Source organism: Sinohyriopsis cumingii, chromosome 1, assembly GCF_028554795.1.
Source record: "Sinohyriopsis cumingii isolate HCF-2022 chromosome 1, ASM2855479v2, whole genome shotgun sequence".
NCBI lineage: Eukaryota > Metazoa > Mollusca > Bivalvia > Unionida > Unionidae > Sinohyriopsis > Sinohyriopsis cumingii.
The window spans coordinates 88,114,084-88,137,859 of record NC_142961.1 but is presented as its reverse complement, the minus strand read 5'-3'; the positions used below and the strand labels follow the sequence as shown (position 1 = coordinate 88,137,859).

The window sequence follows — 23,776 nt, the reverse complement described above, 5'->3', positions numbered from 1 at the left end:
ACAAGAATCTAAATACTCCTTTTTATTCTTCTGTGTTGATTATTAACACTTTTGTAAAAGCTTATTTTCCCTTTCATCTTAACAATGCATCGCTTTCTGGATGCCATTTTTAAAAATTCTATAATCAACAGTTTGATCATGCAGACACTTCACATGAACAAATAGGTTCAGTTTCAAGCGTCTGAGGTGCTGTCGTAAAGTTAGTCTGGTTCCCTGACTAATTTTACTAATTCTAAGATGAAACCCAGATTGAAATAAAACATGGATGAACCAATTATCTGGACTATTTGGCAACAATTTTTCTGTAGTTTTTGCTAGTATGTCTAAAGTCTGTATTTTAATGGTAATTTTTGTATGACTTACGGCTAAATCATAAGAGTTGGCAGGTCTGACATGTCTCCCTTTCTGGGTCCTGTGACTTTTTAACAAACACTTTATCACTTACTTCCCTGAAATGACTTCTGGAGCTGCATAGTTTGGAGAGCCACAGCTGGTCTTGAGAAATTCTCCATCATACATCATATTTGACAAACCTACAACATTGAAAAAAATACATCTGAATGAACAGTGTTTCACAATTTAAAAACATTCAATGTCAGGGAGCATTGCAATAATGAATACCATAGTCTCCCTAAATTTATTTTAAAAAATTAACCTTTTAGTGTGTCAGCAAAATATAATCAAAAGCCAGTCACAAGTCATATCTCTCATAAGGATATTAAAAATGGAAGTCCATGGCCTTTCTACTAAAATATGGGTCCAGTACATAGAAAACTATGGGCTAGATTTGTAATGCCAGAATTCCAAAACATAATGTTCTTTAACCTGGGACTTTTGCTACAGAGAGCTCTAAATCAGGATCTTAAGTGTTTAGTTTTGATAAATATCAGAGCTCAAGGCAAGAATTTAATTATTAAATTGACTTTACTCTTATTTTGAAATTAATTTCGTTGTTTTAAATTCAGTGGAGTATTAACACTTCAGAATAGAAACTTATGTCCCCAAACTGTCATATATCAAGACATTAATCATCTCAATGCTTATAAAATCTAAAGCTCTGAATTATAATGCTTCCTGTTACAACTATTTTGTATCATAAAATTCCACATTCTGCACAATGATGGAAAGAAAAAGAGATAACAAAATGTAAAGCCACATGAGATGTTCTGATCTGAAGTTAATATTACATGTGACAGCTTAAGTATCTTTTGATGATTGAAGTATGATTTTGATTAGTATTGTGCATCACAAACTAGTGGCAGTTAACACAGTAATCCATCATCATCTCTTTAGTATTAAGAACAACAATGATGAGGATATATATGATCCAGCAATGATGTAAGAAACACTAAAAATGTCAAGCTCATCTGAGATCTTGATGATATAAACAAAGTTCAAAGTCTGATCAAAATCAGATCAGAAATCTGGCCCCATGAGTGGCAACAAGGACATCCACTATGATGCAAGATCACATCATAAATATGCACACATCTTTCTCATTATTGAACCCATCCGAGATTTGAATGATACAAGCCCATTTTTCAAATGAGAACAGAAATATGGCTTTCAGAGACATAACATTAGACAAGCAGATGCAAGGCCACCTAATTAGTATGCATGGATCTCACTCATTACTAAACTCATCTGAGATCTTGGTAATACAAGGGGTATTTTCCAAGTTTCATCATACTCAAAATGATTGGCCACCAGAGTGGCAACAAGCTCTGCCAATCAGATGCATGATTACATCATTAGTATGAATGAATCTCACTCAATACTCATTTAAGACCTTAATGATAAAACCATAAGTCTGATCAAAATTGAATCATATATATGGCCTCCAGAATGGCAACCAATCAGATGCAGGATTACCTCATTTACATGCATGGCTCTCACTCATTATCAACCCTCTTTCAAGATTTTGATGAAATAACCCCACACTCTGATTGAGACTGGATCAAAAATATTGACGCTGGGATAGCAACAAGCAACTGTTGATGGACAGATGGACAATGGACAACTAACAAATGGCCATTCCATAACCTCACATGGCCTTATGGCCAGGTGAACTAAAAACGACCCCAAAAAATGCTCGCTCATTCTAATGCTATCCATGGCAGCCACATATTATACTACATATAGTGAGATCACCATATAACAATGTGTAAAATACATGTAACTCTACTACTGAAAAATGTATCTATGACCATACCTGCCTTATGATAGGAACCTTGTTATAATGCTAAGTTTTGTAGTGAAGGAGTGATGTGCATGTGTGTATATATATATATATATATATATATATATATATATATATATATATATATGTATACAGTCAATAAACACCTGAAAGCAGTAACAATATCAGCCATTTCTAGTCTGTTTTGATTTGAACTTCATAGAGGCATTGTTTTAAATGTTTCAACACATCTGAACTATTTTTACAATTTTTTTATCAAGATGCTAAATAAGTCAAGTCACTGCATATTTTTTAATGAAAATTAACATATCAATGTCTGAACACAAAGCTGCCCTCTGTGTGGTAAGATGTTTCCTGCTGTACCAAAGACTCTCTCCGATGGAACAGAAGTTGCAGGAATGCATAGCCTTTTATTTGGCTTCTTGTTCAAGGAGTGGAAACTTGTACTCTTGAGTTTTCCACCATTTCAAAGGATCCTCATCCAGCAGTATTAAGGACTCATTCCTGAACAGGTCAATCTGATTCTTCACTTTGTTATGTCTGGATTGAGTACCGTTCATTTAGTGTCATTATGAACAGGACATAAACATATGAGGCAAAGTGAAGTTTATAAATTATTTTTAACCAGAAAAATATCCCTTGGTTTTGATTTGCACCCTCAGCCCATTTCAAATGTGCCCAAATACCAAATAATGGTCCTGTGCATCATGTTTTACATTCTCTTGCAATCCCATGTTAAGAGTGTATCCAGATGAGTAAGAAAATAAGGCTCTTAAATTAAATTGGAAAAACTGTGAGGAATACACATATTTAAAGATAAAAACAAGACTGGGAAAAAAGTGGTACAAAAATAGCGTTGCGGTATGTATTGCCAAAACAGCAAACCAAAATAAAACTGTACATCACTGCACAACTAATATAAAACAAAATCAAAAAAATAAACAACACAGGGATAGTCTTGTATAAGTATTTTTGACATTTAGCAAAACAGTAAAGCTCATATTCAGAAAATATTGATTCTTTGACTATAGGCATCAAGAGCATGTCATAGTGTCAGCAGATTTATTTTGTACAAGTGATTCTAATAAATCAACAAATGAAGTTCAATGTTAAGCTATTGTGAGATTTTATTCTCCTGCAACAGTCTTAATTTAGAAATGTAGATATATTTTGACATTATGAACTTGAGCTTGTACATCATGTTCAGAATCTTTCCTACATATGTGGCTAGAAATATTAGCTTTACCAAAGTCAGCTATCTTGACATTCAGGCTACTGTCCAAAAGGAGGTTTTCAGGTTTCAAGTCTCTATGTACAACCATATGGCGATGACAATAGTCAACACCAGAGATGATCTGCTGGAAAAATCTTCTTGCCTCTTCTTCCTTTAGCTAAAAATATACATCAATCAATCAATCAATTAGTCATGAGTAAATAATTATGTCTTACAGATAACTTAATCAAGTTTAAACACGGAGTTCAAAAATTTTCAGTCTGATCTTCCTCTTCCTTGTACTGAAACCTCTAACATAGAGCGCTCTTTGAATGTAAAGTAAAAAGCACCATCTGGTGACAGAAAAAGTGCCATCAAAAGAACGGTGTATCTCTCAACCAAGCATAGCTATTTAATGGTGTATCTCTCAACCAAGCATAGCTATTTAAGTACATTCTCCTCCTCCAGATTTTCAACAACAAAAACCTCGCCAAATTAAAAATTATAACTACAAACTCTAACAAGAAAGTTCAGTCATTTTGCAATGGTAAACTGGAATATTTTAATTTTATATCAATGAAAATATTTACAAAGGGGAATCTAATACCCTCATTATCTATTGTACCCACAATACCTGGAAGAAAATTATCATATGCAACAAATAATGAAAGACCTCTGGGCATGAAAATCACTAAGAAGGTCAATCTTTTCTCCAATACATGCAGATGTGTGAACCCGAGGTAAATATAATTGATCCCCAAATTAAAACTGAGAAAGGTACACAGTAAATTGTCATGTGTGATGAAACCTTAACACTCATTAAAATAATAAAGCAAAAATGCACAAGTTCAACCACTATAATGAAGCACTGTGTGATTTCTTGCAAATGAACAAGGATGTATTTTCCTTGACAGTCAAGTTGTTAAAAGTGTGTGTGTGTGTGGAGCACACGTGTCATGCTAAACCAATTCTTTTACTCCCAATCTCATCCCCCAAACAGTCATGTTTTTAAAAAACCATGATTTTCAGCCATCTTCGAAAGAAAAATGAGGGAAGAAAACACCACCTCAATATATGCCCATGTAAAACTATCCTTTAGGCAGTATATACAGCGAATCGTCATAAAGACAATTAAAAGGCAATGTGGTCAGGTGAAAACAACTACCACTGCATGCATCACTTAAGTGGCTGACAATAGATGCAGTGATGTGTTATTTGATGACTGCTGTGGAGAACCCCATAATGCTAATTTGCATAGGTAAAATTCAAAGAACAATCCAATTTGTTCAGAACTCCTGGTTGATGGGTTTTGCATTGTGAAGCACAGCAGGAACAGGGAGTATCTAATTTTGGAGTGTATGACATCTGTTGAAATAGTAGTATCACATGTATATAACTGATGGAAAATCAGTATCACATGTATATAATAGATGGAAAATCAGTATCACATGTATATAATAGATGGAAAAGCAGTATCACATGTATATAACTGATGCAAAATCAGTATCACATGTATATAACTGATGGAAAATCAGTATCACATGTATATAACTGATGGAAAATCAGGATCACATGTATATAATAGATGGAAAAGCAGTATCACATGTATATAACTGATGCAAAATCAGTATCACATGTATACAGCTGATGCAAAATCAGTATCACATGTATATAACTGATGGAAAATCAGTATCACATGTATATAATAGATGGAAAAGCAGTATCACATGTATATAACTGATGGAAAAGCAGTATCACATGTATATAATTGATGGAAAACCAGAACAAATTCAACATTCTGAACTTAACACTCAGGTTAGTTCTATTTATTTGTACTGGCTATCTCAATCTTGTTAAAATAGCAACTTTTAATTGACATTTTTAATTTGAGCCATGAAATAGACTGATTGAAAGACAAAAAGTACACGCTCATGTTTTTACAGCCGATTTGTTTTGATAAAGTGTTAACACCTATACTGGATAGAGGTGTTTATTAATGCTGTATTACCTCTAAAGCCCTCATTAAATTTCAAAATATGATGCCCCTCCCCCAGCAAAATGGTAAATCCTAAATGTTATGTATACTCATTTTTCTATAGAGACAAGCATATCTTGTGCTCAAACTGAATTAGAAACAGTTCTGACGAAGCAAATGTTATGTTTGTCGAGAACTCACCTCCGACCAGGATTCACTCAGATTATCCAGCAAGGAAGTTTGAACAACAGTCTCTGTTGAGTGCTAAGATGAACACATATGAAACCAGCATTAACTTCAAGCCCCCTACTAAACTACTGAATACAGCAAAGGCTGCATCTAATAAAGTCTATATTTTGCCATCCAATAGATTTTAAAGACAGAAATGTGTATGTTTTGTATTTAATGTCAGTGTGGTTGTAAATAAGTGAACATTCCCACATGTATGTGTGTGGTGGTGATATTGAACAAGACTAAATCTACCAACTATTTTTTTGTTGGTCCTGGTAAGTGTATTGAAGAACAGATACAAGTTATTTTCTTTTATTCAGATTTGAATTTCCAATCATTCTGTTTATGCTTACAAGAAAAGACAACTTATTCTCAACTGGATGATGTCACTTCTGTGAATCAAATGCACTCCTCCCCCATCTTATGTCCTCAAAATCAACTTTTTGAGTCTCAAAAAGCCACCAACACTGTCTGGGAGTATGGCAGATATGGTGGGACTCAATTGCCAGTTTCAAAATGCCTTGAACTACTGTGTTGCTGTGTCTTACAACATCAAAACATGCATGTCTTTTTATTTTGCAAATGGAAAAAATCCGCTCAAAAACTCGTATTGTTTTAAGTATCTTATATCCAGTAATGTGAATAAATAGTTTTTTAGTTGTCTGACATTGGCAATTCTGCATATGGGTCTTTTTCTCTTTCAAAGATATTTTTTGATTCAATAAATTGTATTTTCAGCTGACTTTTAGATAATAATTAAATCAAGTTTGAGATATTCTAGTTCCTGATGTTGAGAAAACAAGCACTCAATCCTTTTGTTCACTATTTATTCTCTCCTTTTCTCTTTAACTTGTGGTTTAATTTTACATGTTCTCTCAACTGTGGTTAATTTAAAATAATGACATTCACTTTTAGATATAAAATGGTGTCCTGCAACTTATTTCTCAACAAAAACTCACTACCTCGCCCTCTCCCATATCATAAATTGAGCCTATAATTTATTTTGTTGTTTTAAAAAGATATGCAAGTAATTATATTAAAAAGCATGTAAATAAGAAGATATTCATCCACAACAGGACTTTAATTATCAACACATCTGCTTCAGACAGATATGCTTGTGAAGAGGACCTATTTTACCAATCTGATCATGCACTTTTTTCAAGTAGTGGCTGAATATGAAACTTTCTCCTTGTTTCTGGAGATTGAATACATATATTGTTACATATCTTCAGCAGTCATAAGCACAACACTTCTCTCTTACAACAGAATCATATGATTTGAGAGACTGTATTTAGCTGATAATGTTGATAAAATTTTCAGTGTCAAAATAAAAGCATATAAAAAGGTGTCCTCTCTCTCTCCAGACTGCGTCAGTGGCCTAAGTGGTTAGAACATCTGCCACAGATGCTGGAGGTCGTGGGTCTGAACCCCAGCCAAGTCATAGCAAAGACTTATAAAAATGTCAATAGCATCTGCATTGCTTGGCACTCAACATTAAGAGGTTATTGCTAGGACTGGTTGGCCTAGTCTCAGGATAAAGTGACTGTTTAGGACATAATGCTATATGTCTGCAGCATGCTGCCCCAGTTCTGGACATTACTATAAACTGCCACACTGCAGACACCATAACAATGACTGAAATATTGTTACAGCTACATTAAAAATCACATATACACACAAACACACACACACTCTCTCTCCCTCTCTATCTCTCTCTCCATGAAACTCTTTAGCAAAGGCTTGGGTTGAAAGAGTAAATCATGCCCAGTTTATTGAGAAAACATTCACTCCATGGTCTTGATCAGATGTGATTTGTGAGAAGCATGGTGTGCAAAGCTATTCTCCTTTACAAGCCACAGCAACTATGTCAGGACCTGTGGGCTGGTTGAGGAACTTTATCTTACTCCTCTTTCACTTGTTTCCTATCCCATCATGTTGCGCTGAAAACAAAAATCTGCACGAGATGTACTGTGCTTAATGGATGAAGTAAGCACAAAACTTTCTAAACGATCAATATGGTGTAATTCACTGCATTTTTTTGAAGATAAAAATCCCTGAAGTGGACATTGGCAAAAGCTGTATTTTTCAATCCTCGCACAGGATAGAAACAGGATTATTTTGCCTGTTGGAAAGAGTTATATAATTCAAGCATACAGAGAGAATCTATGAAGAAGCTGAAAGCATGGATAAAAGACTTAAAATTTCTTCTAAATAACTCCATGCTGATATTATACACAATGAACTGATCTTGCAGTATGGTAGCCAGTGTTCCCCAACTCTTCGATTGGTACCTTACTCAATTAATAATTAGTAGTCTTATAAAAGTAGTGAATGGGTTCAGAAGCAGATAATAAAAATATTCCCTATGTTTGATCATAAACAACAGACATATCACACAACTAAATGTCCATACCTTTCCATGCTTGACAATGTAGTCAAAGAGTTCACCCCCCGAGACATATTCCATCACCATGAAGATATCACTAGGCGTGCATATAACCTGATATCTACAAAGAAGGAAATTACAATATACATATGAAAAATTATTTTGTTCATCACATAATAAATTCTGAAGTTCCGATTAGCTAGCTACCTGCATTTAGGATAGTATGCATTTTCCCTTGATAATGGGATGGTCCACCTGACCACAGGAATTATACATATACCTGCAATATATGTAATTGCAATTTCACTTACTATCAAAACCATTTTTAAAAAATGATAATATACATGTGAACTAATTTAACACAATGAAAGATCCCATAAACAATTCGGTGTCTAAAGTGGTAAAAAACTTGGCCAATTAGATGCAAGATCATATAAATATGCACAAGCTTTGCACATAATAAAGTTCATCAACATCTGAACACAGTACCATTTGACTACTTGACTGACCTATGTTTTATGAAACTTAAGTCTGAAGCACCATCTCTCAAGCAGCAAACTCAGCCGGTCAGACACACAGCACTACTATGCATATTTCTTGCTCGTAGTCAAACTCATCTGATAGCTTGACGATATAAGCCTATTTAGTGAATCTGATGAAAACTTCAAAAGAACCAGGGTTGCCAAAAAGTCTTGAAAAACACCTGTAATCAGATGCAACAACACTTCATTAATATGCATGGAACTCAATTTCATTTGTTCCTTCAATAAACCTGATCATTTATGTTTATTTACTAAGTTTACTCAAAAGAGGATAAAAAACACAGTCGCTAACATTCCAACAAGCTCATCCAACAAAATCCAAAATTACCTAGTTAATGTGTTGATCTAGTTCATTATCAAACTCATCCAAGAGTTCAATATATATATTCCAAAACTAACTTGGAAATATGGGTTCCAGAGTGGTAACAATCTCAGCCTATCAGATGCAGGACTACCCCGTTAATATGCATGGATTTTGATCACTAAGGAATTCCTCAGAGAACTTGACAAAAAAGACTTTATTTCAAGTTTTATCGAAAGTGGACCCAAAATATGGTCTCACTAGTGTAAACAATAGCTCAGGCAATCATATGCAAAAGATGACCTCGTTAATATTTGTGGATCTCAATCATTATCCAAGTCTTTTGATATCATGATGATACAAGCCCATGTTCCAAGTTTGATAAAATCACAACAGAATGCAAATTTTAAGTAAATTACGTTCCTTTGTGAATACTTACCCAGTCACATTATGTTAGGAACATTTGCCTACTAACTTGAGAATCTAATTAAAGATGAACCATTGTTTTTTTTCTGTTCAACCCCATAGGCAAAGGGCAATAACTCTTGCCCATTACCTCCCCTTACCAGAAGTTGCTAAATTTTGTCCGAGTGATATACTAATGTGAATACCTGCATGATGGGTAGTGTTTTTAAGTAGTATTCTAAGAAAAACTTATTAAATAATTTGCTTACTGGGTTGTTGTTTGCTAGGGTCACTTGACCTGTGACCCCTATATATGGTTAAGAAGATAATTCTTGAAATCTTACCTACAAAATTTCAGCAATGAATCCAGCAAAACTGATATGTAGTGTTGATTGTTTTAAGTGGGTCTGACAGTCATCTGGACTGCCATAACCAGAAATATCAGATTCAAGGTTTGCCTCTGTAAAGCTAAATCTTTGAGATGAAAGCTCTAAGAGGTTGACTCTGCATGCCAGCCAACAGCCTCTATTATATCTCTGTCAAAATATTCTGTCTGAATGCAACGCTCACAAATCTTATAAGTGGTAATCTTCATGAGGCAACCGATCTTGTGAAACCTCAGAGTACACTGTGCATATTACCAATCTCACTTCAAAGCAAGGGTTTGAGGAGTGTTATCCTGTTTCCCTGCTTTCATTGGACAAAAGTGTTTGCACATGCCATGGCTTGTCTCTGCGCATTTCTAGTAGTGCTCGAGAGCACACACAGGATCTTGCATGACCGCTGTTTTCAACCTGCATATGGAAGAAAGCAAGTGAATGATTCCTCTTCAGTTACCAATGGATGGTAATCTATTTGTGGCTACAAAGCCTGGTTGTGTCAAGAGGACCACCGAACCATCTGATCTGAACTGAAGATAGTTTGGTCAACAGAAAGGGCATGTAGCTTGCTTCCCCAGAGTGCTGAAGCTAACCATATCAAGAAACACATTTTGCATGATATTAGCCTGAGCAAAGTGTGGGCCAAAGGTTAGAATTTATTCAAACTGAGCCATGTTAAAACCCAAGACAGGTTCCATTTTGAAAAAGAGTGAAAGATTTTGGCCAATTGAGATCAAATTGGCTAAAAAGATCTGATATACCTTTACCATACCCAATATAATGCCTACCACGATACCTGATTGTGTCCAATATCACCAAACATTGGCCTTTGATAGTAATTGGGGTCAACTGTTTCTCTTTGAAAAGAAAAAAGATGGCCAGTTAAGGAATTGAGGCAACCAGAGGGACAATCTTATTGATATGACACCACTCCCCAAAAGCACTTTTCTTCATAAGCATTCAGAGTGGAGGGCCTTATTGCTCTTGAGATTCTCCACAATTGAAAGTTTAAACTGTTTGTCTTGCAAGGCTGTCTAGACAAGAGCAAAACATGCAGAAGATGGTGTTGGCAGGGTTGGAACACCCCTAACCATGGTTGCTTAAAAAGATTCAGGTTGGTCAGAATCTTCAGGGGCAGATCTATCACTAGATCAAAAGAGCAGTGATCCAGGACTTGTCCCATCTGAAAGGGGAGACAGGCTATCAGAATCATCTTTCATTTCTGACCCTGTAACTTCTGGATTATCTTTGGTATCTGGATCCTTGTGAGGGAAAGGCAAATGCCTATAATGATGACCAAGCTGGATCACTGAATAAACCAAGGAGTTGCAAGAACACTCTCTGTGAAATCCAAGTCCTGTTGGAAATGGACTCAGTGAGTTCAACAATCCTATGTGAACACAAAGATGCCGTACCAGATTCTGGTAGGTCATAAACTCTATACCCAGAAAAAAGGGCTGGACTTTCCCCAGTTCACTAGAAAGCCTAGATGATTGAAAAGAGAGAGATCATTCCTGCCTTGGAGCAGGATAGAACTTACCATATGTTTCTAGAGGAAGCTGTCCAGGTAAACTACAATCGTTGTAGATGAAGCTGATCCAAACAGGATGATGATGCAATCCATAACCTTGGTAAAAACCCAATGGCTGATGTTCAGGCCAAAGGACTTTTAACTGCATCGCGGTAAGCCAAATGGAGAAATTTCAGTGATGTAGGGTAGACAGGAACATGAAGGTATGCATCTGTCATGCTGGGAAGGCTGAACGGCCAGTGACAGTGTGGTTGTATTATGAATTTGATCCAATGGATTACGAGACAGAAAAAGATAATTTTCATTGTTTAGTAGAGCTGGATTTGCTAGGTAGTAGGTTAACATTCCTAATGTAATATGATTGGGTAACATATCTGAAGGAGAAATATGGCTTTCTAGTTCAGCCAATTAGATGCATGATCACCTCATTATTGTGTGATTCTCACTCATTAGCAAACTCATGTGACACCTAAATTATATACAAATTATCAGAACAGTCATTTGATCTAGGTGCTTGTATTGCATCCATTTTGACTTGTAGGAACATACAGATAGTATTCACAGTATTCTTTTTAAAATTAACATTAGTAACAGTCTGTATCACATTGATTTTACAGCATGCATATGATTTTAAAATGAAAATATTCAAGGTTTCAGAACTAGATGCAACTTTCTTACTTCACATGAAATTACTCTTACACATGTGAGTCACCACTACAAAGGCCATCCCTGTTATGATGCCACCTTCCTGCTGCACCTGGAGTGGCCTTACAATAAGGCAACCAGTAATTTCAACATTATAAATCTAGAATGTCTATGCTCACTTTTTCCCATTTTCACCAGCTTTGCACTATTTTAACCCAATTCAAGTCATTATACCAAACATCCAGCATGAAAACCCTACACATGACCTTAAATACTCACAACTTGATTATATGGGGGTGTCGGAACAGTTTAAGGTTCTGAATCTCCTTTCTTATCTTCCCAACGACATCCAAATTCTTTATCTTCTGACGGTTCAAAATCTTCACAGCTACTTTATGATTTGTTAGATGGTGTGTAGCAACTGAAAAATAAATGAGAATAGTCACTGCACAAAGATACAGTGGCTCTAGTTATTTTAAATACAATCCTTTCCTGTTCAGTGGGAATTTACAACCATATATAATTCTACAGTTATTTTAAATACAATCCTTTCATGTTCAGTGGGAATTTACAACCATATATAATTCTACAGTTATTTTAAATACAATCCTTTCCTATTCAGTGGGAATTTACAACCATATATAATTCTAGTTATTTTAATTACAATCCTTTCCTGTTCAGTGGGAATTTACAACCATATATAATTCTTTCGTCAATTCAAAAGTTAATCTCTTTATATTTCATTATGAACCATGGACAATGCATTTTGGTTTTGATCAAACTTTTCAAGCATTGATACTAGTCCTAATTTCATGCTTTATAATCATACATTTTACGAATATTCCAACCTATGCTTTCTCTCTAAATTGTACCAGTTATGTCCCTTTACAGTAAGTGAGAGTTAACTGCTTACCCTGAATTACCTCTGGCAATTATAATGCTTCAAAGAAAAATAAAAGTATTATAAATGATACATTACTCTAAATGGTACATTATAAACCTTATGTGCATTAAAAAGTATATTTCTTTGTGAAACCCTCTTTCACTGGTCAGATACCCAGGTACTAAAACATATACAGTATATGTTTTACTTATTTACTATGACACTGCCGTAAAGAAATATTAATGATATTTCTTATACGTAAATCCTTATTTCACTGGTCTGATACTCTGGAACCAAACAATGTAGTACCTGTTTAACCTGTGTATTATTGTCGCCATCACTAAGCAATGTTGCACAGCAATACTAAATGAAACATGCTGTTTCACTGGTCAAGACTTAGCAGACATCTGACAATTATGTCGTGTCACAGCATGTGCTAGTCTTATGGGTATTAAGGTCTTAGTAGGAAGGTTTTCATTTTCACTATTATCAGTGTTCCAATGTGGGCTCAAGAGTTTTGTGCAACTTTTTTTGTCCTATGTCCCCAAAACCTTGACTGTGTGTGTCCTGGTTTTAAAACAATGTACATGTATATGGCAATGAATAGATGTACGTACAAGGTTTGTAATTGTCATCCAAGTTGGAATTTAAAGTGATTTGTCATTTAAAATAATGATTTGCTTGTTTGGAAACAGAAATAAATCTGAAAACGGTTATTTCTTAAAATAAATGCTGGCAGATAATAAGTTTTCACTAAAGTGAACCGACAGCAATACAAGAAATATAAAATTCCATGCTGCAGATCATTTCTGGTTAACCAGATATTTAAAAATTTTCACAGTTATTTAACAACATAATAAAACTTTTATTACATTAATGTAGGTGTCCAATGAATTATTTAGTGCATTATGTAGTTAATTTTCCCTTGTAACTCTAAAATGGTGTGTACCACAAATCTGGAGAGGGACAGTGTCCCCTGCCCTTGGGATCCAATGAACAGTAATTTATTATGTCAGGGGTAATGCTACCAGGTGAAATGGACAATTATCACCTAAAAATATAAACTTCACCTCTTCTGTCTGGAAAGCAAAAATAACTTAACCCTGTGAATTTCTTCTAGACACAGACTGTGTTACAGTTACAAGTTTATGCTCACGCTCTGTAGCCAGGAGGTTCTAACAGTGTAAAGTTATAGCCCAAGGAAAAACTTACAGTGTTGATACCAACTGCACCAACAAACAAACCACATTCACAGCCATATGTTTTAATAGCTGACAGACTAATGGTCAAGCAAGATATCTTTGTTCAATTTTCATAAGTGAGGCCTCCCACTTGATGATGAAAACATGACTTCTTTTTCAATATTTCAACATCAAGATGTAAATAGTAATTTGTATATAAAAAACATAATCGCTGACAAACACTTTCAAATTAATTTTTTTTAATTTTAACTGCGGTGTTTGCTTTATTTTCCTTATAAAATCAGCTTGAAACCATGACTGAACCTGTAATGGTGGACACTGCTGCATCCTGGAAATGCTACTTGATTAGATTGTTTTCCAAATAATTCTGCAAAATGATCAAGGAAATATACAATTCATTGAAAGCAAAGTCAAAATATTATGTGATAGAAGATATAGCTTACAAATGTAACCATGTAGGTCAGAAACATTGAAAAAATATTATGTGCTGGAATTTTAAAAGCACTGCAACTCTGTAAGATCAAGGTTGTGGTCTGGAGTTTATTTTTGTGAAATTCGGTTGTTACACCACTCCCTCAATATCTCGCACCCTGATGACTCGCAAACCTGTCTATAATGTGGGGTCAGGTGTGGATCCCATTTATTTTATAACTAGAAATAAAAAAAATGACTCCTATTTGTTGAACTTGAGGAAAATCGTGATCACAACTGGTAAATGAAATTCTGAAATATCGCTCGTTTTATCATTAAAAAAAGGTAGATAAAGACTAGAAATCTGAATCAGCACTATGAAACTGTCAACATTTAACAAGAAGTTATATTTTTTAACATTTTCTTTCCAAACAACATATGTATACCATAAATAATGATATTCAATAAAATTTCAATCAATAAAATTGGTACTTACTCCTACTGGAAGCAGTACTTTAATATATAAAATAAAAAAAACAGTTAAATAACTAACCGTAATCAAGAATTGTTCTTGTTACTTTCTTCAAGTTTTAAAAAAAGCTATAAAGTTATGAAAAAATTTCTAAGAGTGTTTGAAACAAACCCTGTGCCATGTACGAGACAAATTCATAGGTCTTTTACTGTTTATCCCAATTCTTTTGTTGCAGAAAAAAACTTTACCGTAATTGTTCATAGACAATACACTGATGAATTAAAGTCAGTATACAAGTGAACTAATCCCTTTATCAACCAAATCAACACAACAAACATGCAAATGCATCTATTTTTAGATAGGAGTTTTCTTAATGTAACCACTCACTTAATAGCTTCCTTACAACAATCCACTGATAAGATTGCAAATATAAGGTTTCATTATTTGTCTACATATTTGGTATAATGTTAGGCACTGGTTAAATAGCATTGCAGGTTGGGTTTTTTCTTCATATTTTCACAAAAATTAGTGAACTCAAAATACAACCTTGACCGTGCAGCATCTATTGAATTCCACAACACTGCATTGTCTCATATGTTTCTAATGTACTTAACTGCATTTAAAGCTAAATCTTCAATAACATAATATTTAGACTGCTTTCTATGAAATATATTTTCTGAATATATTTGTCCAATGGTTTATGAAAAGAGACAATCTAATAAATACTTCCCAGACTCAGCGATGTCCACCATTATCCTATTTCCCCATGACCGGATTGGTCAGCAGATCACTTATGGTTCCAAACTGATTTTTATGAAGAAAATGTATACGCGGCAATTAAGATATTCGTGTTACCGATTATATTCTTAAAATACAAATTGCTAGTGAAACAAGTTTAAGTTCTGAAACACAAGTCTGTATGGTTGATCATCAAAAGGTAACTTGGGAAATCTGGCAGTAATAATAATAATAATAATAATCATAATAATGCTTTATTTGTAGAGAGTGACTCATCAGTCAAAGACTATTCTCCTTTGGAGGCCCTCTTAAGGAAAGTATAACAATGCACATTATATGAAGATAGCAATAATTATTGTTTATTTTAACATGTTTAGTATTAAAATACTAAATTTCATTAGCTTTTAGAAGCACATACATGCTCATGATATCTCTTCTTAAATACTCTACTATTTTCAGCAGATTTTACATGTAGTGGAAGCTTGTTCCACATAAATGTACCAGAGTACTGGAAGCTCTTTTTAAATTGTTCTGTTTTTGGTTTGATGCTAGAAGGTTCCCATGTGATACTGATCTCAACTGGTATCGTGTTGAAAAAGGCCTGAATAAGTCCTGAAGATACTCTGATGCAGTTCCATGTAGATATTTATATTCAAGAACTGCCTTGTGAAAATCTATCCTGTCAAATGTTGTGAACCATTTGAGTTCAGTAAATAATGTTTTTGAGGGATGATCAACAGATGCATCTAAAATGCGTGCTGCTCATTTCTTAAGTTTATAAATCCTGTCAAGCTCAGATTTAGCACTGTTTCCCCAAACATTTGAACAATAATCCATTGTTGGAAGAATATATGACTTGCAGTACAGATTGTGAGTTTCCAAAGGTAAATATTTCTTGATTCTGCTGAGTAGGGCAATTTTGGATGACAGTGTTTTACAAAGCTTATCAATATGGTCATTCCATAATAAATTATTATCTATGGTCACACCTACAAGCTTTTCATGTCTGACATTTTCTAATGGATGATTATTTATTGCAAGAGATAGTTCTGGGTTACCTAACTTGTGTAGCTTTTGTGATGTCCCTAAAATCATACATTTTGTTTTACCTTCATTAATTACCATCTTATTTTTTTGTTGTGCCCAGTTTTGGCCTCTAATAAGGTGTGAGTTTAATTTCATTTGGATAACTTCAGTATCAGAACTAGATGTAAACAAGGTTGCATCACCTGCAAACAAATCTGTATTTGTAGATTCATTATTTAATAATTGATCATTGATATGGATAAGGAAGAGGAAAGGACCCAAAACTGAGCCTTGAGGGACCCCTGAATGAATTGTGTGAGTTTGAGAGATAATATTGCCAATGTTTACTTGTTGAGACCTTTGGATTAGGTATGATCTAAACCAGTTCAAAGAAGGATTGTCGAACCTATAACAGTCCAACTTTTGCAGCAGAATTTCATGATCAACAAGATCAAAGACTTTCTTGAAGTCAAGGAAAACAATCCCAGTCATACGTCCATTATTCATTTCCTTCAGCCAAAGATCAATTAATATGGTAAGTTATGTTTGGCAGGAGAGGTACTTTCTAAATCCTGATTGTACTTTATGAAATAGAGAGTGTGTTTCAAATAATTTTTAGAACTGAATGGCTACATGCTTTTCAAATAATTTTGACAATACAGATAGAACTGATACTGGTCTGTAATTCCTTGGATCCTCCTTTCTCCTTTCTTAAAGATAGGTGTAACCATTGCACATTTCATTGTTTCTGGAAAATTACCACTCATTATACTTAAGTCTATGACATGCTTTATGACTTTGTTATATATGGAGCAGCAATTGTAAGAATTTGTGGACCCATACCATCCAAACCAGAGGATTTATTAATATTCACCATAATCAGCATATCAAAAACATAAACTTCACTAAAATCAACTATTGAAAAATATTATCATCAGGCATTTTAGCTCTTATAAATGACAGAAGAGCATCAAGTTCAATTGGGATGTTAGTCTGGTTCTGAATACTCTTACTGGAGATACTTTTGAATAAATTATTGAACATTTCCACAATGTCTTTTACAGATGTTGCTAGATCATCATTTTGCTTAAGTCTAGGGGGAAGACAACTGTTCCTGGATGGGTTCAGCTCTTTTAGATGCTTCCACAATGTCTTGGTACTCTTACTTTCATCTATAGCCTGTTTATAGTAGTTCTCTTTTGCCTTATCTATCAGGTGCTTGGTTTTATTCCTCCACTTTCTAAAGCTTTTCATGTCTTTTTTTCTTGTGGAAATTATCTCTTAGGTGCCTAGCCTCCTTGATCTCAGGGGTAATCCACTTGGGTGTAATTTGGTGTTTAACCCATTTTGTTTTAATTGGGGCATGCTTGTCTACGGCTGCATTGAACATCTGATACCATTTGTCTACGGCAGTACTGACATCAGCTATATTGCAGACTCATTGGAAGGGTTTGCAAACTAAAAGATTCAAGAACACTTCCTCCTCAAACTATTTAAAGTCCCTGTATTGTATTTCAATGTGTTGACCATTTTTAGATGATTTGGGAAGATGTCTAGTTATACAGACTGAATAGTGGTCACTCAGTGCATACATTGGCAAATTAATTACACTTATGTTTTCAGGTTTATCAATACAGACATGATCAATAATAGTAGCTCTTTTATCTGTTCTCTAGTTGGGGTGTTAATTAATTAAGTTGTTAAGTTTCAAAGTTACTTGTCCATGTTAATGGTGGAGTTTTCATATGGTCAATGTTAAAATCACCTAATATGATAGTTTCTAAATCTTCCTTTAGTAATGCTTTTTGAATTTGCACCTCAAATATATCAATCCAAGCAGCTGTGGAACTAGGTGGCATGTGAACTGAACATAAAGAGTATTGGCTTCGATTGGACAAGGGTTTACTTTGATCCAGATACTCTCTACCCCAATAATCTCTAGATCAACAAATCTGTTATAACTAATGGAACTGCCTACAGAGAGAGGAATACCCCCACCCCACATGGGTTCCCTATCTTTTCTTGCAAAGTTGAAACCCTGTAATTGGAGAGCCATATCATCAGTATCATCAGAAAGAAAGGTTTCTTATAGACCCAGAATACTGACTAATCTAGTTTACTGTAACAATAATTTAATCTCATTCAATTTAGGGAAGATGCGTTGGATATTTTGGCTGATTACTTGCAGACCTCTTTTGAGCAGACCAAAGACATGACAATTTCAATCAGAAGATTGATTTTCAGACAAGGTAATATGCAATGTATTGTTTTTAGACTTGACAGATTTATTTTCATCGCCTTGATTATTTATATAAACACATGAAGTAGATAACACACAAGATCCATCTGTTGTACCATGACCACATGTAGTGGACACATGAGAATATTCAATATGAGACTGATTTACATACCTACAATAAGACACTGATACATTAAATACTTGTGGAGCCTCAGAAGAAGTAACTTGAACAGTATCACATAGTTGTTTATAAGTTAGCAAGTTGCACTTTGTACACAAATCTGATAGTGCCTGAAATCTGTTTATAGAATTATAATTATTACATTTAAAAGTATACATATAGTCTAATGCATTTTGTTGCTGGATATGTGTTGCATAGGCCTGCACATCATTGCCTTCTACCTATTGGTATGTGCACAACTTTTGCATATGTCCTAGTTCATTACAAAGATGGCAACGAATCTGTTTTCCATGCAGACGTTACTGTGTTACATGAATGTGCTCTCCACAATACAAGCAGTTTGCATTTTTTAGGTGACCCACTTAGCCTGGTAGCGTGTCCCCTCACGTTAATTGCCTCTTTTGTGTCAAATAAAAGATGTGGAATAAAAGAAATGTTAAAAGGCATGCAAGTCCTACATGGGTAAGGTCTAGTGGCCCCGGTTATATGTTAGGTGAACTCATTTCATTTGATCAACAGTTATAATTATTGTATACTTAATATAATTAGCAACTTAAGCCACTCAATCATAAATGTGCTCAAATATAGCAAGGCAAAGAAGCAAAATGAATACTTTGTGAAATAAAGAGCTTTGTTTTGAAGATATGAATCATTGTAAATAAGCGAGTTCCAGTAAAATCTTAAATTGGTACAAAGAGATATCCTCAAGGATGAGAAGTTTGACTATTACTTGCAATAAAAGTCATAGTGTCAATATTTTACTAACTGAAAAGTACAAAGATTTAGTTTGATGTAGACAATTGTTAGAAACAAAATTAATATCCTGAGTGTTTGGAAAAAAGAATCTTGTTTCGTGGTGTATCAACAGATAAGCTGCTTCCTGCTTTGTAGACTCTCTTCTTCAAACTGCAAGACCATAATAAGCAGGGAACCAGACTAATTAACAACAATAAAACTCACTGACATAATACACAAATGTTTTGCATAAATGTGAAAGTTCTTGAAATCAGTTGGAATAATGTTAACGAAATTTCATATGTTCTGCATCTTGAAAATAAAGTAATTTACACAGAATAATGAAAAACTTCATTAGAAAAAGTGCTTTATTGATAGTTATTCGCAAAGCGATTATAAAACTAGTATTCATCCATAAAATACCAGAGCTTCTCGTGGCCACCCCCATTTCGTCAGTGGATATTGCACTTCTTATGTTTTGGAGGTCCCTCTGTAATTTGCACCCTCGCTTATAGTGCAGTCCCTGTTTTTGGATACTCATGTACGCGAGTTATCGAGGGAGAGGCGTATATTAAGAAAACCACTCTTTTTAAAAATAAATACGTCTTTGGTTGTGTCAATTTGATTGGAAAGAAGGGTCTAGTTCAGTCATATATCAGCGTTAATGCTTCATCGTGTTATGTATGAATAGTCAGAATAATGTAATCAGCAACAATGAAATTAGGATGAACGGTATGTTATGAAGTTACTAGTGCATTTGCTCCAAGTACATGTTGCCGGGATTTTTTTTCTTAAAATGAAAACAAATAAATTTAGTTACAATTTTGAGTTTATAACATATTAAAGTATTTTGGTACAATGGGTGTAACAAATGCGAGGCCTAAGATTTGTTGTTGTTGTTGTTGTTGTTGGGTTTAACGCCATATTTCAGCACATGATAGGCTATGCATGGCGGCCAGTATTAATGGTGGAGGAAGAACCCGGGAAACCCCCGGGAAGAACCACCGACCCATGAGAAGCTACTGGCAAGCTTTCTCACACGAGGCCTAACATATGCAAACCTCTGTAAGTTCTAACATTGCCTCTGGTAAATTTCACATCGAGTCGTGCAAATTCAATATATACACGGCACCTTAGCAACAGATTATACAAGTAATCTGGGGTTTACTGCAGTCACCTGTACACAGTAATCACCTGCCCTCTGCAGTAGACAGCCAGGTGTTTCCTAACCAAACTGGTTTCTCCTTGTCACAGAAACAAATCTACAGATGTCTGGGAAACATTAATCATGGGAATTTGGAGGCAAAATCTTTATTATGGACGCAGAAAATCACTTCCACAGGAGTCCTCCATATTCACGCAATAGATGGGTGGCAAATTAAAAGGCCAGTCCTGCTTCAATAAAATGGTATGAAAATGCATTGATCAAGTGATCATTTTCGCTCTGCTGATATTTACAATAACAGAATTCAGTGGATGAAAGGCCTCCAGATGTACAGTGTGTCATTATATGAGTAGATCAAAAGAACATAATGCAATCAATGATAAAACGAGCAATATATAAAAGTTTCCGTTACCAATTTTGATCTTGATTTTCTTCAAGTTCAACAAATAGGGATCAATTTTTGTTCTATTTTCTGGTTTAAAATTTGGGATCCACACCTGACCCCACATTATAAGTTAGTTTGCAAGTTATCAGGGCACTAGTTATCGAGGGAGTGGTCTACTCCATTCACAGTGACAATATAACTCAAAGGTCTAATACTGACAAAAGCAATTAGATAGCTTAGATTCACTAAAGGGACTTAACTCTTCTTAAACTGACCTTGGCATTCCTTGGTTACCATTGCATTAAAGGCTTTAGTACTACAACATAAGACACATCACCCAATATTTTTTCTAGGGGGTGATGGGTCTTACTTCCAAATTAATGGTGCTGCGAAGCATGTTTTGATGTTGACTAACAGTGTAACGAAAATCAAATTTTCAGGTATATCACACACAATTGGCAACCAATAACAATGCTTTTTTACAAAGTAAAATTATAATGTTTTTGTCATACTTTACTTACCCTGATGTCTTTTCTCTAATATGTTCAAAATTCTCACAAAAGAAATTAACCTGTTTTCCAATTTCATTGGTCTACATTTCAGTTAACTGGAAAGCAATGAAAGCTGGGAATGCCAAAATGAAGTTAGGTTGAAATTTTATTCTTTAATAAACATAAAAATATATTATGCCTATTGGAACTGTAAGCAATGTTTTTGTTTCATTCAAGAAACGTATCCCCCAGATGAACCTACTTAAACATAATTTGGCATACCTCAACTATCATCATATTGCAACAACCTCAAATGCATGTCAACAGAACATGAAAATGCCTCCATCTGCTAGTGTCATATTTTCATTCCACCAGGATAAAGATGGCACAGTAAGTATATTAATTACACATAAATTAGTGGAAGAGTCTCGATATAGGCTGCCAAGTTTGTGAGATATTCCTGAAACTTTGACTACTCATTCCGATGTCAACCGACATCAGAACATGCTATACAAGGCCGTTATTTGGGTAGTAAGACATATCACTAAAACAAAAAAAACATGTGCTATGTCTTACATCATAGGACTATAGAGTCTGAAAAAAGCAATTAGACTTTAATTTGTAGAAACATGTCAATATGGGCTGCCAAGTGTACAAGATATTACTGACACTTTGGCTTCTAGTTCCCCTCATAGTCGACCAGGGAACACATTACATAACGCTGTTCAGTTTTGGGGAAGGAATATGTCAACCCAAACAACATAATTAAAGGCCCTAGAAGTTACACCCCCCCCCCCATACCATTCTATATAACAAACAAAGCCCAACTACTCTATTCTTCACTACAAAGGCAAATCTATGTGATTTTCAAGTGTCAGTAGCGGCGTAATTTGATGTTAAAATAGAGAATATAAGTTACATGTCATGTCGAAATACGGGAGAATTGTTGGTAACCGCTTCGAGCTGGTTTTTCTATCCCACGAATTTGGCAAAATGTTATGGGCACTTTTACAATGTATTTTTACATATTAAAAACAAATTAAATCTAAATCTTTCAACCTTGCGTGTCACACGACACACGACCAGCACATGCTGTTGTTTACATTAAATAAATGACCTTGAGCCATGAAACAGAATCAACTATGTACACCGCCCACCCCGCCATGTGACACTTGTTTACAAACCAGTAATTCCAGCAAATCCCCAACTTAAACCAATGCCACTCAATATATAGTTGCAGCTGTACCTACTTTAGTACAAATACTCACTTTTCACTTTTCCAAATGTTCCTACACCTAGTGTATCCCCTATAATATAATGACCTATTTTCACTTGTGCTTGCTGTGTTTTCTCCGCCATGTTTACTTTTCTGACAGCTCTCCGCATGCTGTAAACAAGTCACATGATGTCCGAAAGTAACACATGATGTTCATTCAGCGATTTTTAAAAATGTTATTGACTTTTTATTTATTTTTATTTCAGTCATAGCATACTCATATGCAGGTAATAAAGTTAGAAGCATGCATACATTGCCAACGTTTACCGATTTACGATACTTTTACCCAAATATTATCCTATCAAAATTAATTGCAGATAACCGGAACTAGTTACATCCCTTGGCTGAGACAATTCGCACGGACACCGTCCACCTTAAAAGCTATTGGCACGATCGCCGTTTTTATCTGGAAATGTTTTCGTGTTTATGATTTGCATAAAGCTATTTGTACGGCTATCGTGTACCTCATCCACGAAATATACTCATTTTCGTAATTTGTTTTCCTCCGAAATTCGTTCTTGTCTTTATTCCATTTCTTTTTCAAATAAAAAAGGATGGGATCGGCATGGAAAAATAGGGTCAGTCGGGTAAACAGAACAAAACATACATTTTTATTCTTCTTGGCCTTACCTTTAATTCCATGTTTTCAGTCATTGCTGTTAAACTTAATTCTGGTAGAAATATACATTTTCGCGTAGATGTTGAACGAATCTATATAGTGGGTGAGCATCCCTATTATTGTGATATGAGTTTTTCTCGATAT

The 23,776-nt window shown here is 34.8% G+C and overlaps 1 protein-coding gene across 2 annotated transcripts in view; it reads right to left on the bottom strand.

Annotated features, from left to right (window-relative positions):
• The window catches only part of LOC149807302 (5'-AMP-activated protein kinase catalytic subunit alpha-2-like), a 110,382-nt gene extending 87,247 nt beyond the window's left edge, over positions 1–23,135 (bottom strand). For both annotated transcript variants that reach the window (XM_089965047.1, XM_089965058.1), the window contains exons 1-5: positions 23,006–23,135; positions 12,089–12,230; positions 8,033–8,126; positions 3,447–3,591; positions 446–533 (exon numbers count right to left, since the gene is read on the bottom strand). In XM_089965047.1, the coding sequence (XP_089821173.1) occupies positions 446–533; positions 3,447–3,591; positions 8,033–8,126; positions 12,089–12,230; positions 23,006–23,123 (587 nt within the window). In that variant the 5' untranslated portion in view covers positions 23,124–23,135. The remainder of the gene's footprint in view (positions 1–445; positions 534–3,446; positions 3,592–8,032; positions 8,127–12,088; positions 12,231–23,005) is intronic.
• Between the last annotated feature and the right edge of the window lie 641 nt (positions 23,136–23,776).